Source organism: Hypanus sabinus, chromosome 3 (assembly GCF_030144855.1).
Source record: "Hypanus sabinus isolate sHypSab1 chromosome 3, sHypSab1.hap1, whole genome shotgun sequence".
Lineage (NCBI taxonomy): Eukaryota > Metazoa > Chordata > Chondrichthyes > Myliobatiformes > Dasyatidae > Hypanus > Hypanus sabinus.
This window is the reverse complement of record NC_082708.1, coordinates 58,907,549-58,927,317: the sequence shown is the minus strand read 5'-3', so window position 1 is coordinate 58,927,317 and position 19,769 is coordinate 58,907,549. Positions and strand designations below refer to the sequence as shown.

The following is a 19,769-nucleotide window of genomic DNA, read 5'->3' as shown; positions in this document are numbered from 1 at the left end:
AAACAGAAATGCCCACAGAAGCTCCAAAAACCTCAGAATTACAGAAACCCTGGGAGAGGAGGGATAGCAAGACGGGCTACAAGACCGAGCTAGGACAGAGAACTCTTGCAGGCTGTTGTCAGCTGACTATGCCCAAGTAAGGGTAATAGGTTTAAGTAGTAGTAGTAGTAGTAAGTTTTATACTTACAATACAAGACCATAAGACACAGTAGCAGAATTAGGCCTTTTGGCCCATCAAATCTGCTCCACAATTTCGTCATAGCTGATCCATTTCCCTCTTAACCCCAATCTCCTGCCTTCCACCCATATCCCTTTATGCCCTGACCAATCAAGAATCTATCAACCTCTGCCTTAAATATACCAGTGACTTGATTTCCACAGCCATCTTTGGCAACAAATTCCACAGATTCACCACTCTCTGGCTCAAGAAATTCCTCATCTCCATTCAAAATGGATGATCCTCTATTCTGAGGCTGCCTTAGACTCCCCCCACCAGAGGAAACATCCTCTCCACATCCAATCTATTGAGGCCTTTCAACATTCAATAGGTTTCAATGAGACCTCCCTAATTTCTCAGAATTCCAATGAGTACAAGCCCAGCGTCAAAAGCTTCTCATATAATAAGCCTTTCAGTCCTGGAATCATTTTTGTGAACTTCCTTTGAACCCTCCCCAGTGTCAGCGTATCCTTTCTGCTCACAAAGCTCAAAGTAACATTTATTATCAGGGTACATACATGACACCAGATACAACCCCAAGGTGCTTTTTCTGTGGGCATACTTAGCAAATCTATAGAACAGTGACTGTAAACATCAGAAACTGTTAACTGTAAACAAACTGCAAATGCAGATATAGATAAATAGCAATAAATAATGAGCATGAAATAACAATATATCAGTCCTTACATTAATGTAGGTATCCCTTTTTGTTCAAGAACCTGATGGTTGAGGGGTAGTAACTGTTCTTGAAGCTTGTGGTGCAAGTCCTGGGGCTCTTGTAACTTCTACCTGATGGCAGCGGTGTGAGAAGAGCCTGGCCTGGGTGGTGAGGATCTTTGATGATGGATGCTGCTTCTCCACTGCAATGTTTCATAGGTGTGCTCAATAGTTGGGAGGAGTTTTCCCGTGATATACTGGGCCAAATCCACTTTGTAGGATTTTCCGCTCAAAAGGCATTGGTGTTCCCGCAGCAGGCCGTAACGCAGCCAGTAAGCACACTTTCCACCACACATCTGTAGAAGTTTGCCAAGAGTTTTGATGTCATGCTGAATAGCCGCAGACTCCTAAGGAAGTAGAGGCGCTGCCGTGCTTTCTTTGCAATATTTGAATCCAGAACAGGTCCTCTGAGATAGTGACACCCAGGAATTTAAAGTTACTAACCCTCTCCACCTCTGATTCTCCGATGATTACTGGCTCATGGACTTACAGTTTCCTTCTCCTGACGTCTACAATCAGTTCCTTGGTCTTATTGACACTGAGTGAGAGGTTGTTGTTATTACACCACTCAGCCAAGTTTTCAATCTCCCTCCTGCATGCTGATTCATCACCCCCCTTTCATACAGCCCACAACAGTGGTATCATCAAACTTGTACATGGTGTTGAAGTTGTATTTAGTCACACAGTCATAAGTGTAAAGCGAGTAGAAAAGGGGGGTAAGTACACATTCCTGCACTGATGGAGATTGTGCAGGAGATGCTTTTGGCAATCCATACTGACTAGGGTCTTCAAGTGAGGAAATCCAGCATCCAGTTGCACAAGGGGAATTAAGGCCCATGTCTTGGAGTTTACTGATTAGTTTTGAGGGGATTTTTGTAATTGAAAAAGAGCATCCTGATGCATGCATCTTTCCTGGCCAGATGTCCCAGGGTTGTGTGAAGAGCCAATGGGCTGGCATCCACTGTAGACCTGTTGCTTCAGTAGGCAAATTGGAATCAATCCAAGTCACCATTCAACAGGAGCTGATATGCTTCAACACCAGCCTCTCAAAATACTCCATCACTGTGGATGCAAGTGCCACTGGGTGATAGTCATTTAGACAGGTTACCACACCCTTCTTGGGCACTGGTACGATTGAAGCCTGCTTGAAGCAGGTGGGTACCACACATAGCTGAAGCGAGGGATTGAAGATGTCTGTGAATACACCAGATGGTCACACAGGTGTTCAGTATTCAGCCAGGTGGTCCATCCGGACCGGACACTTTCCTTGGATTCACTCTATTGAAGCAGCCCGCGCGTCATCTTCAGATACTGAGACCAAAGGATCATCAGGGTTCCTCTCTGTTCTGTTGGTCAAAGAAAGCATTGAGCTCATCTGGAAGTGAAGCTCTGCTGTCCTCTATGTTGCAAGACTTAACTTGGTAGAGGTCATGGCATTCAAATTCTGCCACAGCTGTTGAGCATCCCTCGTTGATTCCAGTCTAGGCTGGAACCTCCACTTCGCCTGAGAAATGGCTTTCTGAATATCATACCTGCACTTCAAGCAGTATTCTTGATCTCCAGACTTGAATGCTCAGCAGGTTCTGGATTTCACCGTCATCCAGGGCCTCTGATTGAGGAAAACCCTGAACAATTTCATGGGGACATACTCATCCTCAGCTGTTTTAATAAAGTCTATAATGACACTGGTGTAGTCATTCAAGTCCTCAGATGAGTTCTTGAACATGGCCCAGTCTACTGACTCAAGACAATCCTGTAACCGTTCCTCCGTCTCCCACAACCACCTCTTAGTTGCCCTGATCTCTGGAGCCTTGGTCTTTGGGCTCAGTCTGTATGGAGGTAGTAGGAGTACAGCCAAATGATCCGACATGCCAAAATGTGGTTTCGGGAAGGAACGATAGGTATTTCTTATCATAGTGTATCCAAATGAGGCCTTACCAGTGCCTTAAAAAGCCCCAACAGTACATCCTTGCTTTTATATCCCAGTCCTCTCGAAACGAATGAATATTTAGGAATACAGATTAAAATTGAATTATTACCTTTCTATCCTCTGATCAACCACTTTTTTTTTAAAGTTTAAATGAAATATTGGCAAAGCAACTTTTATATCAAGTCGTACAAGCAAGATATTCATAAATTATGTGCACAAACCACAGATGTGTAAAACAAACACAAAGCAGTATCACCATTTGTCATGGAGGTTATGTCTTCCCAAAGTTAGTGCATTGGATTAAAAGAAAACTTAAAAGAATTCCAGAGTCAGGAGGAAGGAGATACTCAAATTAACACCAAAGGGGTACAAACCAGAGTAGCATCTGCACTCTCCGTCTCACTCAGGTGGAAAAGTGCCATAAGAGCCTCTGAATTCAATGAATGTCTTGGTTCCTTTTTGATATCCGAATTGTCCATAAGGGAATCAATTGCTGTATTATCCGGACGGAGCTCTTGAGGACATCCCAAAGTATCAGAGGAAACCTAAAGCAGATGGAACTTAATTAATATTGTGCTTTGATAAAAGTAAACTCATTGCACACATTCTATTCTGCAACTGGTCATGGTTGACTTGTGGAAAAACCTTGACAGCACGAATCACCAAAACCAAAAATAATCCAAGGATTTACCTATTGCAAAGTACATTAGCAACAAGATTCAATCAATCAACCCAAGGTACTGGGAATTTGGTTTACTGAGCAAGAAACAGCAGTTTGGATTGGAGATTAAAAATTAAGAATAATTTTCTTTTACCCACTCTGAATATCACTGGTCTAGCTTGTTTTGACCAATAATAATTTTTCAGTTTGGTTTGAACAATGAGAAAGAAATGTTGAAAATCTTTCCATGCAATGCTTTACCTTGAAGATTTTTTTTTTAAAAAAGAGTCAATAGCTGAAGCAAAAAAAGCATCTTTGTTCCCTTCCATTAGTATTTTTAGATTACGTGATAATACAAACCAATATTCTAAGCCCTCTAGTTTTTTTTTAAAAAATACTATATACATTTGAACTGTGAAACTTGCTACAAATGTAAAATAAACTAAGGCCAAACTGCAGTGGTATATTTCTTGAATTAATCCATGTCAAAGACAAAGCCAAAACTCTATATAATTGAGAGCAGGATACGAAAGTGCCATAATCACACGAATCCCTGGAAACTTTACACAAACAATGAGAGTATAGTAGACAGACCTCTCCAATAGGGGTATTATTAAAACAAGATATTAAATGTTGAAAAGATGCTTGGTGAATGATTGGATTTATTATAAAATTCTCCAGAGAGTGATAGAAATGTAAAATCTGTTAAAATTAACACCTCAAATACAGAATGGCAAGATAGCCAGGCCCAAGTTTTACACACACACACACACCCCCCCCCCCCCCCACAAGTTTCAGGAACAACTTCTTCCCCTCCACCATCAGGTTTAAGAAGTTGAATGGTGTGTTGGCATTGATCAACCATTGAGTTGAAGAGCTGTGAGGTAATGTCACAGCTATACAAGAGCTTGGTCAGACCCCACTTGGAGTGTTGTGTTCAGTTCTGGTCACCTATCTCACTACAGAAAGGATGTAGATGCTATAGAGAGTGCAGAAGAGATTTACAAGGATGTTGCTCGGATTGGAGGGCGTACCTTATGAGAGTAGGTTGAGTGAACTTGGCCTTTTCTCCTTGTAGAGACGGAGGATGAGAGGTGACCTGATAGAGGTGTACAAGATGATGAGAGGCATTGATCGTATGGATAGTCAGAGTCTTTTCCCCAGGGCTGAAATGGCTGACATGAGGGGGCATAGTTTTTAAGTGCTTGGAAATAGGTACCAAGGGGATGTCAGGGGTAAGTTTCTTCACACAGAGTGATAGGTGCCCGGAATGCACTGCCAGAGGTGGTAGAGGCAGATACAATAGGGTCTTTTAAGAGACTCAGATACATTCATGGAGCTTAGAAAAATAGAGAGTTATGTGCTAGGGAAATTCTAGCCAGCTTCTAGAGTAGGTTACATGGTCAGCATAACATTGTGGGCTGAAGGGCCTATAGTGTGTTTTATGTTTCTATGCTCTAAATGGACAGTGGACTCATGAACACCACCTCACTATTCCCTCCGCCCTTCTTTTGCAATCTTTTTGCACTACATCCATATTTTATATACACACACATTCTATAATTTATAGTTTATGTGTTGTACTGCTGTCACAAAACAAATTTCATGTCATATGCCAGTGATATTAAATTTGATTCTGAGAGCTAATTTACAAATTCCTAGTCCAAAGTTGAGGTTAAAGTCTTTGGAGACTCTCAAACTCTGTCAGCTAAACAGATCTATGCTGATGAATATTTCTAGGCTTCTACTATACACGTTTCATGTTCAGGAGTTGGATTTTTTTTGAAAAGGCATCAAAAATGAATTAGCCAAACATCCCATAGATATCCAACAACTTACCAAAACAGAAATGCCCATCTAGGAGATTTGTTTCAAGTGTCTGAAATCAAAACCTGACCAGAAAACTCATATGACAGTTAAAACTGCTTTTGAGAGAAGAGCAGGACCTTTTGCCTACAGTAATGATTTCCTGCTTGTGATTTGTAAGTACAAAGCTTCAATGTTTCTCAAGTGTATCTAGGAATTCTACTGAGAGACAGGGACTAGAAACAAATGGTGCAAACTGTGAAGTGTTTCAGAATACACCTCAAATGGAAATGGAAAAACTAATATTTTGTGGCAATTTATATAACATTTTTCATAAGCAGAGGTCCTGTTGAATCAACAGTTTCCACAAAGATCTGCAACCTCGTTTCAAAAGACAAGCAGATATTCAATCTATGTTAATTAAACTACTATCCACGTCTGATCAATGCTGTTCTTCCCCTCCCTGCCAAGATTATTTAGAACAATGGAGAAAGAGGAACAAACAGATCGCATATACATTGCGGATGCCACATCAACTAAATCAGTAGCAGCATCTATAATCACGTGGTTTGTTTAACTTTCCATTTCAGGTTCAATAAACTACTATTGAGTTGAACACTAGTTAAACAAACAAGGTGACTATTATTTGAGCAAACAGGAGAGTCCTACTGAATTAGGTCTCAGAAAGATAAGAACACGGCATTGATGTTTTATAGGAATTTGCAAAACTGATGCAAACTTACAGTTCAAAATTTTAGCATCATAAGCAAGTCCTATCCAAAAGCGTGGAGTTGATGCCAAGACATGGCTAGGCAACAAGCAAAGAACAATGAAGGGTTGATCAGTTATTCATTTCTATTAACAGCCAAGTCACCACTTAATCTCTTGTTGATAAATTCTACAATTCAGGAATCAGAACCGTCACCAGCCATGCCTTCCCTCCCTACCTCCCCCACCATCTTTATCACATGACCCACCAAGGGCAGTAGTTTTTAAGTGGATTGAGAGCAAGCCAATCTAAGCAGACTCGACGGGCCAAATGGCCTAATACTGCTCCTCTGTCTTATGGTCAAATATTAGGTAGAGGTGTCTTTTCTGTCCAGATACAGACAAAGGAAATTTTGCTAAGTTTACTTGCAACACTTCAACAGCTGGTAACACATTTTTCTTCACTAAATCCAGTTCATTCCAGGTCCAGGAACAGTTATTTACCCCTTAATCATCAGACGCCTGAACCGGTGGGAATAGCTTCACTTGCCCCATTACTGGACTGTTACCACAACCAATGGACTCACTTTCAAGGACTCTCCATCTCATGTTCTCGATATTTATTGCTTGTTTATTTCTTTATCATTACTACTTTCTTTTCTTTTGTATGTGCAGTTCGTTGTCTTTTTGCACATTGGCTGTTTGTCCACCCTGCTGGGTGTGGTCTTGATTTACTGAGAATGCCTAGAAGAAAACGAATGTCAGGGTTGTAAATGGTGACATACGTACTTTGAACTTTGAAATACTACACCATTGAAGCAAATATCAAAATTGCACTTTTCAGCACAATGGGCTAATTAGCTAAATTTGAACTCCATTCCATTTGATGGGGCTAAGAACATTTTCAAATGTTTTTACATTTCAGCTGAACACTAAGAGTAAATTTATCTATTACTAGACAACCGGGTGACCCGTTGGGGTACCCTTTGAGAGAAAGGTAGTGCAGTCTGATGTGATGTGCTCTGGAAATTAAAGAAGAAAAACTCAGTTTATTAAAGAAGAAAGACGCATAGCAAGACAAATATAGCCTCTCCTCGTTTAACAAAGGACACTTTTGATGACAACATTTCTGGTTGATCTGCCACCCTTCAAGAAAACTCTTGCGTTTTCATTTCTTTTATCCTGGCTTAAAGCCACATGCAGCTGACCATGCTGGAATACCTGTTTCTCCAGATAAATCAACACATTCTCCATGGTTTGGCCTTGCACCTTATGTATAGTCATAGCAAAGCATGACTGTATCTGATAAATTGAGAGTAATTATTGGGATCATGACGTCACTTTTGAACGCACCAATGTTTATCTTTGCTACGATGAGATCGTCATGCAGTTCTTCCACCATCATTCGCGTTCCATTGCAAAGCCTTGGTGGATCCAAGTTCCTCATCGAAATAATGGGAGATCCCCTCTTCAATTCCAGTTTATGTGGTGGCAATCCAGAGAGTTCAACCAAATCAAGGAATTCTGTTGGAAAATGAGTGGCGTTTGCCGCTCTCAATGACTTTTGGCATCATTTCTTGACCATAATGTCCCCCTTCTCTTTCCACGCACCATAATTAGGCTGCCAATATTTTTTTTATCCTAATACTGGATAGACGATACGAAGCAGTAATACCAAAGCCTCCAGGAAGCTGATTTTTCTTGATGCGGTTGACGGTCTCCTAAATGGAACTGACAGCCCTGCCCTTTTGCCTCGGTTGGTGGCGCTGCTTAGGCTGGCCATGCCCATGCATCGCGGTTTCCATGAAAGCTGGAACCGGCTCAGGTCGTGGAAAGCAGGACCTGTTGACTGGCGAGTGAGCAATTTTATACAAATATATAATCCTGAAATTTGCATGCACTCTGTAAGTTAGCGCATTTTAAGTCAATTTAGTCAAAAAAAAGTGCCGCTGTAATGCACCGTTTGCGCTAATTGGAGGTCACAAACAGAGCATGAGAATTTTAGTAGTTTATAGATTGGTCAAGGCTTAATATTCAACCCAAGACAGGATTAGTGTTGTCATTTCTTTCCCTCCACTAAATACTTTGTAATCTCTCAGTTTACTGATAATATTCATTCCACAGCTTGTCTATTTCTTGTGTTTTAGCAATAGCATTTGCTCACTAAGCAAATATGGTCACTTTTCATAATCTCTAATTCTAATGCATTGTTTCCCAGGACATCAAAGCATTGAAACAGCCAACAACCTTTGTCTACCCTGGTTTAACCAGTCTAACCAATTCTTTGACCTTGGGTATCTACTGAAATTTGGTATGCACAAAGTTCAAGAACTCAAAACAAACAAGCTGTCAAGAACTCAAAACAAACAAGCTGTCAATAGTTGCCACTGAAGAGTTTCACGTTACAAACTTTGAGGAAAATGTATTAAAATACAAAACCAGCTATGATGTGAAGTTATAACAAAACAAGATCATTTTGCCAATGTGACAGGCCATGTGCAATTTTATAAATGATTTCTTCTCCTGGCCTGCTAGACTGCAGAATGCATTCAAAGAAAGCAAATCAAACCAGAATGTTAGGCAAATGGTTTTACTTCCAAAACAATGCAAGCAGTTTCACTGCACTCTTAAATACATATTGAAACACTTTTGTAAACTAAATACATATTGGACCATATGTACAATTTACAGAGCTGGCCGGTGGTAGGCGGCACCAGCACTGGACTTTAAGGTGAGTGATCCCGGGTAAGAATCCAGCCAGCTGCCTGCAAGCCTTCCATCCGTGCTGGATTGAGCGTCGATTTGAGCTAGCAATTCTGCCTTGTAAAAAACAGATAACGTGCTAAAGAAACCGCACAGTTGTCACCCAATGCAACAGAAGGCACAGACAGTAACAAAAATTTACGAAGTAAAACTTGGGAATAGTTGCAATAGAATGCCACATACAGAGCCCTTCAAAGTTCAAAGTAAGTTTATTACTAAACTATATTTATGTCACCAAATACTAGCCTGAAATTCATTTTCTTGCAAGCATTCACAGTAGAACGAAGTACAATAGAATCAATGAAAACCCACACACAAAGACTGACAAATTGTGTAAATACAGAAATAATCTGTAATATTAAATAAACAAACAAATACAACTGGCACCATGAATTGTAGAGGCTTGAAAGTGAGCCCAAAGATAGTGTTCAATGTTATGATGAGTGAAGATGTCCACGCTTGTTCGAGAGCCAGATGGTTGAAGGGTAATAATTGTTCCTGAGCCTGGTAGTATGGGACTTAAGACTCCGATGCCTTCTTCCAGATGAGGCAGTGAGAAGAGAGCATGGTCTGGATGGTGGGGATCCTTGATAATGGATGCCGCTTTCCTGCGATGAACTGGGCTGTATCCACTACCTCTTGTAGGGATTTCCACTCTTGGGTACTGATGCTTCCATACCAGTCTGTGATGCAGCCAGTCAGGGACCGTGCATCTGTAGAGATTTGACAGAGCTTTATATCGTTATGAGTGCTGAACAGACCTGATGGAAAATGGGGTCCAGAGTTAGCCACCCCACCTCCCTGGGAACTATGATGCTAATGAGAGAGAGAGAGAGAGAAGAACAGAGGAAGAGACATCTGCTACAGATAAGAGAGAGAGAGAGAGAGACAGTTGATTTATGTATTTTGGCTCTTCACTGATTATTTACCTTTCGCTGCAAGGACGTTACTTTTCTCGTTAACATTCCTGAGGAGACAGCAGGAGTGGCCTAGTTTGATGGACATAGACATGTGGAGTTGATGGACGGCTGATACCCCATCCATGGGGATAAAAGACAGATCTGGGGAGACACCCCTCAGACACACCAGTGGACACTGAAAGAGTGTTGTGCACCCACAAGAAGGTGGGGGCTTAAGAGGACCGAACCAGATCGGTCACAAAGCTCACAGTGTGATGGCTGGGCTGGTGGGGACTTGTGTGTGTGTGTCCACTCATGCCAGAGTGACGAGTCCACCGTGGAAGAACGGTCTAGCTGAGAACGGAGGGGTCATAACCGAATGACCACAACGGTACGATGGAATAAGAAGACAACAAAAGGTTTGCTGGCTGCAGCTGTTCAATCTCTTGCTCGCTCTCTCTCTCTCTCCCCAACATTGCAACACAACGACCAACTACCTCAGCCCGAACTGAACTCTATATTCTCTTGTGACAATTCATTTACCCCTAGACTTTGATAGAGCTTGCTTACTGCTGTTGATTATTATTCCTACACTTCTATGTTAATCATTGCTAACCTGTGTTATATGTATATTGGCATTTTTTATACTGTATTGTTTAGTTTACTAATAAACACTAATAACCACCAGACTCCAAAGTATTCCTTCCATTTCTGCTGATCTGTTAACCCAGTTACTGAGTACGTAACAATATATGTCAAATCAGTGCCGTGCTTCTTTGAAATGGTCCCAGGATGGACACTGATATGAAAACGCCCAGGAATTTAAAATTACTGACTCTCTCCACCTCTGATCCCCTGACTAGTACTGGCTCACGGATGCCCAGCTTCTTCCTCCTCTTGTAGTCAGTAATCAGTTCTTTGGTTTCGCTGAAATTTAGTGAGAAGTGGTTGCTACCACATGGAGGTAACGAGGCCTAGGACATGGAGTTCATCGATCAGTTTTGCGGGCGAGGATGGTGTGAAATGCTGAGCTGCAATCAATGAAGAGCATCCTGACGCATGTACCTTTTCCGTCGAGATATTCCAGAGCTGAGAGAAGAGCCAATGAAATGGCATCTGCTGTTGGCCTGTTGTGATAGTAGGCAAACTGGAGTGGGTCCAAGTTACTCCTCGAGTAGGAGTTGATGTGCTTCATGATCAATCTCAAATCAAAGCTATCTTTACACAATTTCACATTTGGAGACACAACATTATATCAAAATCTAGTGGGGTAACAGATTAACTGAACTAACTTGCCTTGGCACAGTATCCATGCACCTGCACAATCGATATTTGATAGACACAATGCTCCATGGTGTAGAAAATGCATTCTTCCCCATGGTCTGTCTGAAACAATTTGTTCACTCTATTGATCTCTGTGTAAGTGAGTGTGTTAATGACTCTATGGAGGCCACAGCCCAAGATGCAACAGTTTTGTATCTGGCAGTGTGAACATCTCAAATTCCTCCTCTGGCAGAGAGGAAGCATTTCTTCCCATTTCTTTCATGTTACAGAAAATTTCAGAGCATGCATATATGGTTGCCTATGAAGGAAAGGAATTTTTTTAAAACAATAGTATTTTTCTATTAATTGAATTTTAATTTTGCACAAAAAATCATTCCAGTATCATTACCTGCTTTGAAGACAAACTATTGCCATGAAATTGCAAGATTTACATATCCTTTCTAATTAAATGCATATCATAAAGGATTTATAAATATTAAAGAATTAGTGCATAAAGAACTCACTTCTATTCGGTTCAGTCAGACACAAGTGAGTTACCTCTTGCAGAAGAGCCACATATGTCTCCATAAACTACAGTGATAAGAAAGATTTCCTAGTCCTCTGCACACTGACAAAATTATTTTTTGTTTTTGATAGCCTTCTTTCGTAAACACCAGTTTTGATACCAGGAAAAGGTACCTTAATACCCTTACTTAATACAATTCAACAAAAAAAAGTCTTCTGTTGGATTCAATGGACGGCCCTCCCTTGCTCCAGGATATTTGTGATTATACCAAACTTAATTAGTCATTTGATGCATTGTAATTTGCTTTCAAGTAATTATATGGAACAAACTAAAATTGTACTGATTTGAATTATTCCGTATGACATTAACTTAAAACAAATGAAAGCACTTTTTAGATACAAACTCCTGAAAATAAATCATTCTTTCACTGTTTGACTATTAGACTAATCAGATTATGTAGAGTTGTATGTAATGAATTACCAGATTGTTATTGTTGTTGTTTTTTTTTAACAGAAGCCAAATGTGGTCACTGTTCATTTTCAACCAGATTGCAAAACTGCTTTAAATGTTGAGATACGGGAGAAAGTAAAGAAAAAGTCAAAGAGTCGAGAGCACACAAGGATTTACAAGAACGTGCAAGCCAAAGGACAAGGTAACAAGAGCAAAAAATTTACAGCAAGGCTCAATCTTGTACACATGTCCCTGGAGCTCCAAATGCTTTTGTGCCTCTCCCCAGGCCTGGAAGCAGTGCCTTCTCAGCCCTCTTATATTTCGGGATAGTAAAATCCACCTCTCTGATCTCCACTGCTCCAGTTCACAGTCCACGGCAACACTGCACTTAACAATAAAATTCACAGCCAGTCTTGTATTGGGCATGCTATTAAGTTTCTACTTTTATATGAGGAATCTTTTGTTATGGTGGGAACAAAAGTTACTGATTTCTTGCTATACAAAACTATTAACATTATAAAGATCAATTGTACCATTTCTTCAACTTGAGACGATTCAAGATGATCAGGCTTTTCCCCTCTTAAAAGTTGAAGCCGTTTCCATAGCTGCTCCACTAATTGCTCTCTATTTTCAATCTCTGTAAACTGAAACACCCTTTTGTTTTTGACACCAACAATTATTGGATTGGGGAGAAGACTAGTGTCCTCCATTTTCTCCACAGTAACTACCTGTCAATGAAAAACAAACGTGTTAGAGTAGATGTTAACTGCTAACGCTACTACATATTGCAAGATTATTCAGCTTCAAAAGGAACGATGTGACCGGATAGCGAAGAAAGTAATGCAAGACAGATCATCTGGATGTATTCCCACCTTCCTCATTCTTTGCCCTCTCTTGCTTACCAGCAAATCAGAATTCTGGAAGAGGAGGCAAGGGAACAAATAAACTTCACCGTGACTTTGTAACGTGGCTTTATGCTTATTTATGTAATCCTCCAAGTGAAGCAAACCACCCAGACATTTAGATAAAGCTCAAATGTTTTTTGACAAACTTGCCTCTGGTACCAGAGTTCATCCAGCTTTGAAAAAAAGTACCTAGGCTACAAATGAAAGCAAAGCTACATAATAAACTTTGCTTTCCATGCCATCTAAACAGACAAAACTGTTCACATCAGCATCAAGGTAGCACAAAGAACAAGCAGTAACAGAAAATAGAATATATTGCAGTTATAGAGAAAAAGTACACTGAGGGCCGAGAACCTTCATTAGGACTCAATACATCTACATTCCCCTCCTTCTTGAAGTCATTGACCACCTCTCTTGTTTTGCTGACATTGACAGAAAGGTTGTTGTCATGACACCATACCACTAGGTGCTACATGTAAACAGGCCCTTTAATCTGAAGAAAATTTGATGGCTCCGGGCCTGTATTCACTGGAATTAGAAGAATGAGGGTAGACCTCATTGAAACCCAAGAATGGTGAAAGGCTTGTTAGACTGGATGTCGAGAGGACGTAACCAATGGTGGGAGAGTCCAGGACCAGAGGACACAGCCTTAGAATAAAGGGGTGTCGTTTTAGAATGGAAATGAAGAGGAATTTCTTTATCCAGGGAGTGCTACATTTGTGGAATTCTTTGCCATAGGCAGCTGTGGAGGCGAAGTGTTTATGTATATTTAAGGCAACGGTGAATAGACTCTTGATTGGTCGGAGCATGAAGGGATTTGGGAAGAAGGCAGGGGGTTGAGGCTGAGGGGAAAAATGTGATGATGAAATCGCAGAGAAGACTCAATGAGCCAAATGGCCTAATTCTGCTTCTATACCTTACGGTCTTATAAATATTTCAGCTTATGGAACAAAAAAAGATTTATATCTCAAAGAACAAAGTTGTAATGAGGGATCACATTGATTTGCATTCAGGAATTAAAATAACTGTTGATATTTAATTAAACAACACATCTTTAACAGACCAAAAACAAAAAGGTTCACTAAAGTATATAATCTGCGACCTCCACATCCCCAACCATCATAACTTTATTGTTTCCTGTCAGGTTCCCTTATGTACAAGATACTCCTGTGCCTAGTGTCACTTTATAGATATACAATCTACATATACAAGCTGCCTAATATATTTATTTTTATTGCATGTTTTAGTTATTGTTCTTTATCTTTTGTGGGGTTTTTTTTTTGCTTCATCAGATTCTGAGTAACAATTATTTTGTTCTCCTTTTACAGCTGTGCTCTGGAAACGACAGTAAGCGATCCTAAAGGCTGACTACGGCACCCAGGTGTTCAGTGCTTGGACAGGGGGTACTATACCTCTTGAAGTGGAATGATTACATTGCAGCTGCCTTCCTCCTTGCTGGCAAAGCAGATGTAATTTTCAGAAGTATACAGCTTCCCAGCAGTATGGCACTGATTATAAGGTGTCCACAGGAAACAGTCCACTATCTTGTCCAACTTTTCTGCCCGTGGAAGCCTGAAACAAGCCCGGAAATACTCATTCTGGATCCTACCTTCAAGATCCCTAGGATAATGGAAGCACAAAGCAGTTACACGTCAGTTTAACATGACCAAAAACAGGAAGTGCTGGACATACTCAGCACGTCAGACAGCATGTGAGTAAAACAAAAGAGTTAACTTTATCAGGTTGAAAAGTAGCTTCATCTAAATTGAGCAGATTTAAGTTGCAGATGGATATTTTTGATGCATTAACAATTTAGATTTCCAAAATTTAGATTGTGATCTACAACTACTTCAATTCTAAATAGTCAACACCTTCCTCATTAGAGCCAATGTTACATTAGCAGGGACAAACTGGCATACATGCACCTGACCAGGAGAGGGCGCAGCACTGCTATCAAGAGAAAACTCCTGTTTTAAAATTGCATATTATCCCAGAAACTCTTGAGGCACTTTAGCACTGCCCATCTGAACAGCCAATAGAATAATGGGGAGCAGTAGCAGGTCAAGAAAACTTGGCCTCCAGCAATCTGCAAAAAGTAGCTTTAAAACGACAACTATTTTAGTCCTTATAAATATGGTCTTTATACATTTATCTACATTTCAGAGGGACACCCTTCAGACATCAGAAAACTGTACTGGCAGATTCAAATTTTTTTTGCAGAACTGCTTAAGCACCTTTGAAAAGTTCAGAGTGTGTTTAAACTAATAGCAAGTGTTTTTATCACAATGTGGACTACAGCAATTGCCACGGTAGTATCAATACTCTTTTAACAATGCTTGTGTATTTATAGCCGGATGCAAGAAACAGCCCAAACTTTCACACCAAGCAGCCCCACGGAGAATTGTATGGTCCAATGATGTGACTCTCCAAAAAGTATGTAGCCACTCCTGTTTTCACTCTGTAGTGAGCTCATCGCATAAGACCATAAGATATAGGAGCAGAATTAGGCCATTAGGCCCATTGAGTCTGCTCTGCAATTTCATCATGGCTGATCCATTTTCCCTCTCAGCCCCAGTCTCCTGCCTCCTCCCTGTATCCCTTCACACCTTGACCAATCAAGAATCTATCAACCTCTGTTTTAAATATACATAATGATTTGGCCTCCACAGCTGCCTGTGGCAAAGAATTCCACAAATTCACCACTCTCTGGCTAAAGAAATTCCTCATCTCCGTTCTAAAAGGATGCCGCTCTATTCTGAGGCTGTGTCCTCTGGTCTTAGACTCTCCCACAATAGGAAATCCTCTCCACATCCACTTTCAACATTTGATGGATTTCACCGAGATCCCTCTCACCCTCATTCTTCTGAATTCCCTTGAGTAGAGGCCCAGGGCCATCAAACACTCCTCAATTAAGTCTTTCAATTCCAGAATCATTTCCGCAAACTTTCTTCCAGGCCCTTGTCAATGTCAGTACATCCTTTTTTAGATAAGGAACCCAAAATTGGTCACAAAACTCCAAGGGAGGCCTTACCAGTGCCTTATAAATATAAAGTTTCAAAATTATATCCTTGCTTTTATGTTATAGTCCTTTCGAAATTAATGCTAACATTGCATTTGCCTTCCTCATCACTGACTCGACCTGCACATTAACCTTTAGGGAATCCTGCACAAGGACTCCAATTCCCTTTGTACCTCAGATTTTTGAGTTTTCTCTCTATTTATAAGTCCAACTGGGCACAACTGAAGGCTGTGGTAGAACAAAGGACCCTATGGAAAATCCTGGCAATTCTGGACCAGGTTTCACACCCATCTTGGATGAACAGAGGAGCACTTATAGTAATAGACTGGGACAACTGTCCTGCTCCAAAGAGTGCTAATGAGGTCATTGTTACCCTCGGCCATTAGGCTCCAATACAAGTTAAACCTACAGCCGGGGAAGTGATGACCCCCTCCTGTTAGATTGTTTGAGGCAACTTATTTTTAATTCTTTCTTACTTCTCTTCTAATATTTGTATATTGTACATCTGTGCACTTATTATGCTACTGCGACCCTGTAATTCATTTTGGGGTCAAAAAATTATCTATCTAGTCTACGTATTTATTTCTTCTACCAAAGTGCATGACCATATACTTCCTAACATTGTATTCTATCTGCTATTTCTTTGTCCTTTCGCCTAATCCATCCAAGTTCTTCTGTAGCCTTGCTGCTTCCTCAAAACTACCTGCTCCTCCACAATCATCGTATCATCCGCAAACTTGGCCACAAAGCCTTCAACTCTGCCCTCCAGATCATTGACGTATAATGTAAAAAGCTGTCCCAAAACAGGCCCCTGTGGGCCATCACTCATCACCAGCAGCCAATCAGAAAAGGCTCCCTTTATTCAATTAATGATCTATCCATGCTAGTACCTTTCCTGTAATACTATGGGGTCTTAACTTGTTATTCAGCCTCATGTGTGGCATATTGTCAAAGGCCTTCTGAAAATCACAGCACCACCATCTGAACAGGAATCAGCCCACACTGAAGATGTGGTGTTATGATGTGTGGGAGGTGGCAGGGATCCTCACAGAGGAGAGAGAGAGATAGAGAGACAAGTTCCCAACTCTGCTCCAGTAAGAGTGACCTGCTTGAGGTCTCTCTCTGCAACTGCAGGTAAAGAATCTGTGCACAGGTTGCATCTCTATGGAGAGTGAGGCTACATCCACACTAGACCGGGTAATTTTGAAAACTCCAGTTTCACGTAAAAACGATAGGTGTCCACACTATGCGTTTTTAAAAATATCTCCGTCCACATTGAAACAGAGATTTCGGCGAATCTCCTCCTCCTGTGCATGCGCAGGACACATCTACTGAAAACAAGCGACATGTTTGGTGTCGAATCTCACTGTAAAAGTGCGTGTTTGTGTAGTTACAGACTAGAAAAAAATAAAACGACAGACAGCTGTTGGCTCTCGCGCAAGAGAACTTAAAACTAAAAAAAAACATATACTGGAGCGTATGGAGGCAACTGACAGGGAGTTCATGGACAGATTGACCCGGCTGACGACGAATATTGAAAAACTGACTAACTCTGTTGCATTAATAAAGCACCTTGTTAAATGTATAAAACATGTCTGCATCAGTGTTATCTTGTATTTCCATACAATGTTACATTAGGCTGTTATGCATCTATTGTCAGAGAAATACTTGCATAAATAGGTAAACCACCTTCATACGAGCAAGGACAGAAAACAGGGCAAAGTGAGTATACATATTTATTCAGTAAGTTATGGGTCAAAGTATTTGGTGAGTACATTTCTAACTCTTCTGGCTTCAGTCTCGTCGCCGTCTGTTCTGAAATTGTTAGGTTGCGTTCAACAATGAAATAGCGCGCTGCCGTCTGACAGCGTTTTCAGATTTCTCTGGTTACCCCGTCCACACGGATCTGCCTGAGCAGCATTTTCAAAAATATCCACCTTGGAAAGTGTTTTTGAAAAGCTCCGGTTTCGGGTGATGAAAACGCTGTTTTAGTGTGGACGGAGGGTAAAAACAAAGAGAAAAAGCTTCGGTTACCGATTTATAGTGTGGATGTAGCCCGAGATGCTTATCAGCGGTATCTTTTCGTTACCCTTTTCTGTGGATCACAACTCCACATTCACTGACAGCAGCAGTCAGTTGACAAACCTCATCTCTGTTCCAACAGGGAAACAAAGTGCTCCCTGAAGGCAGTTACGTTTCCTTCTGTGGTTCAATTTGCTGCTGTGTGGCAGAGAGAGAGAGCCTTTAGCTAGATCAGTGCACGTCTGCATGCAGGCATCAGGACCCTGTGGTCCTCACCCGAGTCTCCACAGAAGCCATCAACTGAATCACTATGTGCCCTGTGATGGGGTTGCTGCCAATATCCAGCAAAGAAGTGTTCATGACCTCTTGGGTCAAAGATCACAACCCACTGGCCCTACACAATCGGAAACAAGAGAAAATATGCAGATGTGGGAAATCCAAGCAACACACACAAAGTGCTAGAGGAATTCGACAGGCCAGGCAGCATCAATGGAAAGAAGTACAGTCGATGTCTTGGGCAAAAACCCTTCGGCAGGACCTACAAAACCTCCTCCCAGAGCCCGCACATGCAATTTGTCCCATAATCCCAGTCACTGCCAAAGATGGCTGCACCTCACAAAACATTGCCCTATATCTACAAGATAAGGGTTCTTGTCAAGCAGTATAGGTCCCCTCCTGCTCCTTAATTGAGAAGTGGCTTCTCTAAATAATCTCTAAAGGCAAAAGGAAGATGATTGCACTTATAAGCTGTGGCCAAAGTTCCTTTATGTTGATGCAGCAGCATAGATGCTAATGAAGGATTCATGAAATCACAGGGAGATAGTGAACTCAATGCAAAGGACTATATAATCATCCTCAAACGTTTTGGGGCTTGGTGGTCCCATGTGGTCTCCTCATTGTGGATCAGGCACTGTAAATATAAAAGCTGCCTCCCAAAGGGATGGTCACCCTTTATCCTTGCCATTGCCTACATGGAGGACAAGAAACAGCTCTTCATTAACACCCGAGCAGACTTGACCTCTTAAGGATCTTAAGATTAACTTGTGAAAGTTTATCAGAGTAGATGCCATAAGGAACATGCAGCATTCCTAATGTTCTAAAGCTCACTTTGAAGGACTACGCAATCCAGTCCATATAAAGGGTCTTGCCTGAAAACAGTGGGCTCCATGGTAGCACATGGAGTATTCCGGAATCATCTGCACGGAGTCTGGATGCCCTCCCCGTAGAACGTGCAAGCTGTCCCTGGATGCTCTATTTCCTCCCACAGTCCAAAGACGTACCGGGTAGGTTAAGTTGTCTTTGTAAATTGTCCCATGATTGGTTTAGGGTTAAACTGGGGTTGCCAGGCAAAGAAACTCGAAGGACCAGAGGGCCTACCTGACGCTGTATCTTTAAATAAAATAAAAATCAAACACTGACCGCCCATTTCCTTCCATAAATGCTGCCTGACCCACCGAGTTCTTCCAGCTTATTGTTCCAGCACCTTCACTCATCTCATGAAATTTCTTGTTCCATTTCAGTGTTTCCTCACTGCTGGGAGACTACTATAGCAACCTCTTGGTAAATGGCAATCCTGGTGGTTTTCTGGCGCATGGGAGTCTATCTGATTCACTAACACCTCAATGTTTCATCCAGACAGATACTGAGGTCTCTTCCTCTTTCCTGAAGTGGTTCATGCTTAGTGGCTGTTTGCTAACACCCTTCATTTGCGGCCTAGCAATGTTTTCAGCTGCTTTGCATTGCACAATATTCCACTGAGAAAAGCAGAGGCTTCATAATAGCTAATAAGCCCTTTTTCCAAACTATCTACAATAACTTTTATCCCATCTCACATTCATTTCAAGGATCCCAATTGGCTATCATTGGGAACAACCCATTTTGAC

General features: G+C 41.2%; 1 protein-coding gene across 2 annotated transcripts in view; it reads right to left on the bottom strand.

The window, feature by feature from the left end:
- The window catches only part of LOC132391363 (TBC1 domain family member 8), a 101,538-nt gene that overhangs the window by 29,094 nt on the left and 52,675 nt on the right, over window positions 1-19,769 (bottom strand). For both annotated transcript variants that reach the window (XM_059964437.1, XM_059964438.1), the window contains exons 6-8: window positions 14,258-14,465; window positions 12,474-12,668; window positions 3,239-3,409 (exon numbers count right to left, since the gene is read on the bottom strand). In XM_059964437.1, the coding sequence (XP_059820420.1) occupies window positions 3,239-3,409; window positions 12,474-12,668; window positions 14,258-14,465 (574 nt within the window). The remainder of the gene's footprint in view (window positions 1-3,238; window positions 3,410-12,473; window positions 12,669-14,257; window positions 14,466-19,769) is intronic.